The 9,156-nt window shown below is 42.2% G+C and overlaps 1 protein-coding gene across 1 annotated transcript; it reads left to right on the top strand.

The window, feature by feature from the left end:
* Window positions 1-1,608: 1,608 nt before the first annotated feature.
* On the top strand, window positions 1,609-4,187 carry LOC125632604 (fatty acid-binding protein, adipocyte-like). The gene is made up of 4 exons (XM_048841076.2): window positions 1,609-1,681; window positions 2,774-2,946; window positions 3,274-3,375; window positions 4,010-4,187. Exons 1-4 carry the CDS (start codon window positions 1,609-1,611, stop codon window positions 4,058-4,060), a joined length of 399 nt encoding a protein of 132 aa, XP_048697033.1. The 3' UTR covers window positions 4,061-4,187.
* The last annotated feature ends 4,969 nt before the right edge of the window (window positions 4,188-9,156 follow it).

Here is a 9,156-nt window from a genome sequence, read left to right as displayed (position 1 = left end):
GAGATGACACAGCAGGAATCTCCCCACATGTGAATCTGTAGAGCAGTGGCCATGAGACATACAACACCTAGATGTGATTTGAAAAATTGTCCATTTGCAACTGCAAAGTTCAGTCCATTTCTTGGAAAAGTGATCACAAAACTGGTGATCGAATATATTTTAAAAGAAAAAAGATTTAGAGAAAAGGAAAGAAAGCACAGATCTAGCAAGGTGTATGCCAAATCCCACTGCTTACTCCCTTTACTTTTTGCAGCATCTCATCTTCCATTCCTTATGTGTATGTTGCCGGTACAGCCATCAATCCTAAACTAAGACACCCATAAAAATGAAAACTGTTTTTAAAATATAGTAGCATCAAAAATCTTCATGCCCACTAACTCCCTCCACCGGGGCCAGAAATACAGGAAGCCCACTGACACCAAACATGAAATCCTGGCCCCATTGAAGTCAATGGGAGTTTTTCCACTGATGTTGCTCCAAGTCTCAGAAGTAAACACCATAATTCAGCCCCAAGTACTATCTGCCTCCTCCATAGGGCCTTTTGGGGGCAGAACTCCAAAGTCACGAGCTCCCTTAATATGGCCGCAAGAGCAGCAGCATCTTTATGGTCCCTGTCTCCAATCCCAAAGAATGAATACCTGTGTTCTTTTTGGACACCCTCGGACCTCAGTCTCCATTTGAAGCAGTCAAGGGGTTTGTCTGATCCCATTGCTCTGCCCTTTCTGATATGCCTCCTGCTGTAGACTTTGTCACCTGTTGGAAGGACAACGTCTACTTGACAATAAATTAAATATTGTCACAGCTACAGTGTATTCCAAGGTCACCCAGCCACGTTTGTACTTTTAAAGCCTCATGTCCTTAGTTTTTTAAATGTCTTACTCTCCCCTGGTGCTTTGTGGGAGATGCACACAAACAACAAATGGCACTGACTATGCATAAAGTGTTGTCCAATGAACAAAGCAATCAAACAATAAACAGAGAAAATATTAGTTTAACTTCTTTCATTTATAAGAATCTTAGGATTAATTGTCTCTGTAGTAGGTAAAATATTCTCAGACACAATGTAGTTTTAAAATTAATATTCTGTTTTGTTTTCAAATACCCATTTTCTTTTGTTATTATGTTGATACAGGAAAGACCCGCTAACACCCATTTTGCTGTTTATTGGTGTACTGTAGCCTTCTTTGTTAATTTTGGTGTTCCTTTAAAACTACTGCTGCTCTCATTTAGGAAAGCAGGTAAGAAGTTCTTCGGTTGGGAAAATTTTTTTTGAAGCTATGAAACATGGTATGTTTGGACTTTAAGATGTATCAAAATGTCAGGATCCTGTTCGCATAATTCATTCAGCTTTAAGGTATTGCTACCACTTTTGATTGGGGTTTTGCACTAAAAGAAATGGAAGTGAAATGGAGTCTCTGATGTAATCTGCTCCTGGAATGGAGTCTCCAAAAACACTTCAGTTCCCATTGGTCAGCCCTAGAGAATCACATGTTCAGGTCATCCTTTTAAAGAAGCTATCTAAGGTGGTTTCTCCATTTTCTTTTGCTCCTTCTTACTGAGAGTTGCTGACTTTTTCCCTGTGGAGCATTACTTAACAAGCCCTACAGAATGTGTGACCTGTTTGTAGGAATCTGGAAGTTTGTCTCCAGTGAAAAATTTGAGGACTATATGAAAGAACTGGGTGAGAAAAATGATATTGTGATATTTGGGGATGTTCCACTGTTCAGCAGGGAAAGCATAACTAGCCACTTACTTGTCCTGGGATTTCTTTCATTGTTCTTAGGGACTCTTGCTTATGTAGTTCCCTAGTACTCAATGAGGAAAAAATTAGGATGTATCAGAGTTTAAATTCCTTTTTTAAAAAGGAAATGTTGCTTCAGTTAACTAGAAATGCCTACTGTGTCTTCCTATCCCTTTATATGGGATTCTGACCTTGCATCTTTTTAGGCAGGGGATTAGGATTGAAAGGGAAGAAGCTGCTGCTATAACATTGTAGGTGTAATTTGCTTGTTCAGTAGCATGCGCAGAAAGTCTTTCTGTCTTGATAATTGGGACATAGAAGGCCAGGCTCTGGCTCCTAGCATCTACCACTATAAAGTAATGTAAGCTAAACAACTGAAGGCTAAATCTTGTTTTGATCTATGCTGGTGTACATCTAGAGCACATCAATGGTGTTGTCTCAGATTCTCTATTGTAAGAGACCAAAATGTGGATGTTGGTATCAGAGCTAGAAATATCACCAATAACTTACTATTCCTGGCACCAGAGTGCAGTGCTTAGGGGAAGCAGTGGCTGGGTAACAGCTGAGCTATAATTGGAACCCTGAAGGAGGGTAAATCTAAAACCTGCATAGCTTTGGGGATCACTGATTGGGTTAAAGTCCTCTACCTTGTGATTACTGCCTTGCTGAGAGGATGTTAGCAGCAGAATGTACCTTTAAACTGAAAATGCAAAGCTCATCAAGCTGACCTCCCTCCACCAGCTCATTCTAGATTCCATGTGGGATAGGGTTTGTCAGCTGCTGATGGAACTATGATACCACTTCAATTTAATTTTGTGTATGTGTGTGTAACTTTTTACAGGCCTGTCAGCTGTATAAATAAGAGGTTTAAGTAGCCTGGTTGTCAGGTGGCTAGAAACATTCAGATCTGATGAGGCATTGAGCCTGAACTCCCAACATGTGTCTTGAATGGCCCACACAGAGAGGGTAGACACTTTTTAAAGAAATGTCTTGCTTCTTGACAGTGAACATAAGTGTCTTGTGCCTCTGCAGGTGTGGGTTTAGCCACCAGGAAACTGGGCAGCCTGGCCAAACCCACTGTGACCATCAGCACAGATGGTGATGTGATAACCATCAAAACCAAGAGTACTTTCAAAAATACTGAGATCTCCTTCAAGTTGGGGGAGGAGTTTGATGAAACCACAGCAGATGACAGGAAAACCAAGGTGAGTACTAAAGCAGCACTCATCCTTCATTCCCATTACTCCATTGAGGAGAAACAAACTGAAGGGAGAAAGTGCCCTACTGAAACAAAGTGTTCAGAGAATGTGAAACTTGGTTCTGGCTTAAATACCATTTTAAATCTCCTAAACTCATTTTTAACCATCAGTGCCTGCTGTTGGATAACAAGAATGGGAGCAGTCAACTTTGCTAGCATGTGTTCTTGCATTAACATAAACACAAATAGCTGAGCTGGAAACATCTCAGTTCTCCAGGTCTAAACTTCAGACTATCCCCCTAACTCTGATTCTGGTCAATTACTCTCTTTGCAGAGCATTGTCACCTTGGAAGAAGGCTCAATAACTCAGGTACAGAAGTGGGATGATAAAGAGACCACAATAAAGAGAAAACTAGTGGATGGAAAGATGATTGTGGTGAGTGAGATCATTTGACTACTGGCATTAAGTAGATCTTAATGGAATTGCATCAGGGCTGATTCAAACAAACCCAGGGCTTTCTAAAAAGCCACTTAATTGCATTTCTTCTGACTGCCTAGACTATGATTTAGTGTGGAACTATTCCCCACCTGCCTCAAATATCTATACCTGCTGGGGGTGGGAAGCAAAGCTCAGTCCTGTGTGTGGAAGAATTTAACTGGTGAATGGCTGGCTGCACACATGGCAGCACTGTCCAAACTGCTGCTGGAACCAGAAAAACCCTGTTTGAATTGCATAGTCAAAATATACCTATGCTCCAATGGAAGTGGAGTAAGATGAAACCCAATGGAAGCAAATGAGAACTACCTAAACATGACCCACTTTTTGGGATGGTCAAGGCTGAGATGAAGTGATGAGCACCATTGTCTTATTGCAATAATGGACAAAATGTCCTTTCCTCTTCTGCTTAAATTGAAGAAAAAGGCAAAGAACCCAGATCTGTATCTAGGGAATTAGTAAAGTACTATAACTATAGTTCTGAGTGGGGAGAAGATTGGCTCTTTTATTTCAACAGCAGTCTGAATCTCACTGATAGTTCATGAGTTTCAATAAACTCCCTTTTTTCTTACAGGAATACACCATGAACAATATCACTTGCACTAGAGTCTATGAGAGAGCATGAGTAAACTCCATGTCCAGGAATGTCTAACTTGGTCTGAGAATGAGTTCAGGTCCAGGAAACTACACTTCTCCTGCTTCTTAGTTTTGTTGCCTGAAGAAAAGGCCTAATGGGTGCAGAATCCTAATTAAAAACACTAATGTAACCAGAAATGTTAATGTGGTTGCTAAATAAAATATTCTGAAATTAATGTCTCTCTGAACAAATGTTAATGTGTTGTAGATTACAATGCTGTTAATATAACTCTACATTGGCTGTGCATAAAAATGAGCATCCTAATCTGCACTTCAAGAAAATAAACCACGCTGTTTATAGCTTGAGGTTCAACAGATATAGTAATACCATTCTACATAAAAATTAAATGCTGAAAGGACTTAGTCTGTCAACAGGAGAGGCTGGGGTGAGTTAACTTCCAAGTTTCATGTTAGTCCTTGTCTGTTATGGGGTCAAACACTCCATAGGGGATCTACTGCGAAGCTAGATTTTATGTCCCTTCTGTGGGCCATTTTCTAAAAGAGACTGAAATCTTTTATTTCTGCCTTGATTGAAAGACTAACGAGCTAGTATTATGTATTCAGAGTGTGGGGACATAAGCTTGCCTTCTGAAACCTGAAGTTGTATTCAGTACTGGAGCTCTAACCCAGGAAGTCTTCAAACTTTCTCCAAAGAAGAAGCAACAGCCCTTTTTTTTTTTTTTTTTTGGAAGTCCTATATTCCCAGTCCTTTGAGGGGAGATAGTGTCGCTACAAAAAACAGGTTGTTGGTTTTGGGTGGGAGGAGGGAGAGACTAGATTTCTACCTTCTCTCCTACTACTGGGCTCCAATTTATCCAATCCCAGAATGATTTGGAATTTAGCTTGTTAGATAAAGGACCAGCTCTTCAGTGCCTCTGCTGACCACAGCTGTGACAGCTTAGTTTAAACTGGAGATTCCCTACCTTTACATGAGGGCTTTGGAGTAGGTCCTTAGTCAAAGCAAGCTTGAATCATCTCTTCAATCCTCTTCCCCCGCCCCCCCCCCCCCCCAGCATCCACCTTCTACACTTGATGTAAGGCCTATCTCTGATCCCTAAGGTATCAATGAAATGGAACTTTCTTTAAACCAGAGAATAAAGATGGTGAGGAGGCAGTTTGCATTCAATGGTAGGGAGCGAAGGGGTCACAGCACCTGGTTCCTCTGCTCTGCTTAAATTGTGTTATCCTGTAGCAGTGTAGTCAGGAGGGAAAGGGCAAAGTATAATCACACAAAGAGCAAACAGAGCTTCTTGGATCTCAGGAACATGAAGCTGCTGGTTTTTGGAAATATTTGTCATTGTATCAAACTGTCCACCTTTCCCACTCTGAAAAATGCTGCTCTAAACAAATCTTTCATCAGCTGTGGGCTATAATACATTCTGTCTAATTGGGATTGGTGGGGTTAGTGTGGGGGTGGTAATGGAAAAACCAATTCCCATGAAGAATTCATAAAGGTCTTTAGTAACCTATTAAAATTCTTACTAATTGAACTGTAGAACACTACAAACCAATGGCTGTGTGTTGCTATAAGGCTACCCACCACTGAAAATCTCTCCTTAGTAGAGTAAAAGACAAAATCCAATCTTAAAATTGGAAGTCAAATCCTGCTGAGGAAAATAGAAAGGAACATAAATTTGGGCAAGTCAAGGATAAATAGGCAGGCCCAAAAAGAATCTGAAGAGCAACTAGTAAAAGACACAAACACTACCTGCAAAAAGAAAATTTAAGTATATCAGAAGCAGGAAGCCTGCCAAATAATCAGTGGGGCTAATGGATGATCAAAGTGCAAAAGAAGCACTCAAGGAAGACAAGTCTGTTGTGGGGAAGCTAAATGAATTCTTTGCATCAGCCTTCCCTGCAGAGGATGTGAGGGAGATTTACACACTTGAACTATTCTTTTTAGGTGACAAATCTGAGGAATTGCCCCAGATTGAGATGTTGACAGAGGAGATTTTGGAACAATTGATACATTAATCAATAAGTTATCAGAACCAGATGGCATTCACACCAAATATAGGGTGACCGTATGTCCAGGTTTCCCGAGACATGACCTCATTTTTTTTGATCCTCTGTCTGGATGGATTTTGCAAATAAGAGGCAATGGCTGGGATTTTTGTGAGCAGATGTTGCAGCTTGGAAAGAGCTGTCTCTGTGCCCCAATGGGTCCCTTCCCTCCAGCTGCCAGACCTTGCCAACCCAGCTCCCAGCCCTGGGGATGGGGCCTGCAGGAAGGCACTGGCTGGTGCTGTGTCCGGAACCTGCACCAGCCACCTTGCTGCTGTCACATGGAGTGACACTGCCCCTCACCTTGAGAGTGAGGCTTCAGGTACCCCTCCTAATACATACACACCCCACCAGCACCTCCACAGAACTCCCCGAATACCCCTCCCAGTGTGTGTGTGTATACACACCCCTCCTCCCCTTCTCCAGCAGTGTCTCTTTTTGGGAACCTGAAATATGGTAACCCTACTCAGGTCAGGCTATACCTGCTACTGTAATAAGAGTAGACGTTCCTATCTGCGGCTCATCAAACCGACTGCCTTCTGGGTAGCCCGGGAGGGTGCAAGGCTAAGGGAGCAAGCCATTACAGAAAAGCCCCACTGCCTTGTGGGTGAATTCGGGAGAATGTAAGGCTATGAGAGTAAACTTGGACAAAATCTGGAGTGGAGCACTGAAGGTGGTCAGGTATGAATATTTTACTATCTTGTGACATTTTACTCCATAGGCTTTATGGAAATATGCTTATGAGTGTGAATATGATGTAACTGAAATATGCTTTATGCAAAAAGTCTCTTGTAAGGTATCATTACAAAGCTTATAATCTACTGAGTGCGTTCATCCTATTTGTTTGCATGTATTAGTTTATGTCTAGAGTTAGGAGAATAAGATATAAACTTGTATTACTGATGTAAACATATTAAGTGGAAGCCATTAAGGGTGCTTCAGAATCAATGAACTGTAAATGGCTCTGTTTACTTGCAAACCTTCCTGTGTACATGTGGGCCAGCACAGGAAGAATGGGGGCTGGGGTCTCACAGGACATGTGACCATGTCACCATGATACTGGAATCCATCTTAAATCTGGTATTTTTCCATTTAGAAGGAGGGGTGGGGACCCAGAGAGACGACAAATTCCCGCCTTGTGCCAAAGCTATAAAAAGGGATGGAACAGGACAAAAGGGTCCCAGCCATGAGAAATCCCTTGCTTACCACCTGAGATGTCTGCTGGAACTAACAAGGACTGTACCAGGGGAAAGGATTGGGCCCAGACTAGGAAGGAGTCTTGTGTTTTTTGTGGGTTTTTTGTGTTTGTTTTTTGTTGTTGTTGTTGTTTTTGTGTGTGTGTGTGTGTGTGTGTTCATGTTTTTGTTTTTTTTTAAAAAAGGCTCCAGAGGTGATCCTGACAATTACAGGCCAGTAAGCCTAACTCTAGTAGTAGGCAAATTGCTTGAAACTATAGCAAAAAATAGAATTATCAGAGCCACAGATGAACACAATACAAAATTACTCAAGACAGTTAAGTCCAAAGCTGTCTCCAAAGAGTTACAAAGGGATCTCACAAAACTGGGTGACTGGGCAACAAAATGGCTGATGAAATTCAGTGTTGATAAATGCAAATTAATGCATGTTAGAAAACATAATCCCTACTAGACATATAAAATGAGGTCTAAATTAGCTGTTACTACTCAAGAAAGAGATCTTGCAGTCATTGTGAATACTTCTTTAAAAACATATGCTCAATGTGCAGCAGTAGTCAAAAAACGTAATAGAAGAGGTGGAGATAAGACTGACTATCACAATGCCAATACATAAATCCATGGTACGCCCACATCTTGAATACTGTGTGCAGTTCTGGTTGCCCCATCTCAAAAAAGACAAAGTGCAGAGAAAGGAAAAAAAGAATATTAGGGGTATGGAACAGCTTCCCTAGGAGGAGACATCAGAAAGAGTGTGATGGTTCAGCTTAGAAAAGAGATGACTAAGAGGGGGTTCTGACAGAGGTCTATAAAATCAGGAATGGTGTGGAGACAGTGAATAAGGAAATGTTATTTACCCCTTCACATAACATAAGAAAAAGAGATCACCCATTGAAATTAATAGGTAGGAGATTTAAAATAAACATAAGGAAGTACTTCTTCACACAATGTACAGTCAACATGTGGAACTCGCTGCCAGTGGATGTTATGAAGGCTAAAAGTATAACTGGGTTCACAAAAGAATTAGATACGTTCATCTATTAGCTAAGATGGTCAGGGATGTAACTACACACTCGGGGTGTCCCTAAACCTCCGACTGCCAGAAACTGGGACTGGATGACAGGGGGATGGATCACTCAATAAATTGCCCTGTTCTGTTCATTTCACCTGAAGCATCTGGCCCTGGCCTCTGTTGGGAGACAGGCTATTGGGCTAGATGGACCACTGGTCTGACCCAGTATGGCTGTTCTTATGTTGTTCCCTCAGCTGGTCCAGCTGTAATGGCAGTGTCTAAGGCAGGGGTCTCAAACATGCGGCCTACAGGGTTCGTCCCTGCGGCCTGCCAAGCTCCCTGCGGCCCCGTCCCTGTACCCTCCCCAGCGCGCTGCGTCCCCAGCCTACCTCCAGGCCAGGGGTGGGCAAACTATGGCCCTGGGCTGGATCCGGCCCCTCAGGACTTTGGAGCCGGCCTGTGGATTTGCCAACCCCGTGGTGCTGAGGGCCCCGTGCGGCCCTGGGGGAAGGGGGAGGGAAAGTGGGAGAGGGGGTTGATGCAGCCCTCGGGCCAATGTACAAGTTCTCATGTGGCCCCTCCTGGTGATTTGAGTTTGAGACCCCTGGTCTGAGGTACTGTGAATCTTCTATAAACACTGAAATGAGTGTGCATTGCCCAGTAATTAGAAAACATTTTCAGGGCTCATATACAATTCTTTTCAAAATGTAATTTTAAAAAAAAGTGGCTGGTGGCAAGTGCATAATGCTGTTAGGATCAATGGTGTCATGGGGCAGATTCTTTTAGTGAGGCAAATTTAGCATCAGGCACTATCAACCTTTTTAAAGAAAATCCAACCACTCAATAGCCTATAGACACCACTATAAAGGCAATAAG

The sequence above is a fragment of the Caretta caretta genome, chromosome 2 (genome assembly GCF_965140235.1).
Source record: "Caretta caretta isolate rCarCar2 chromosome 2, rCarCar1.hap1, whole genome shotgun sequence".
Lineage (NCBI taxonomy): Eukaryota > Metazoa > Chordata > Testudines > Cheloniidae > Caretta > Caretta caretta.
The sequence above is the reverse complement of the archived record's forward strand: the minus strand, read 5'-3'. Positions and strand labels throughout refer to the sequence as shown.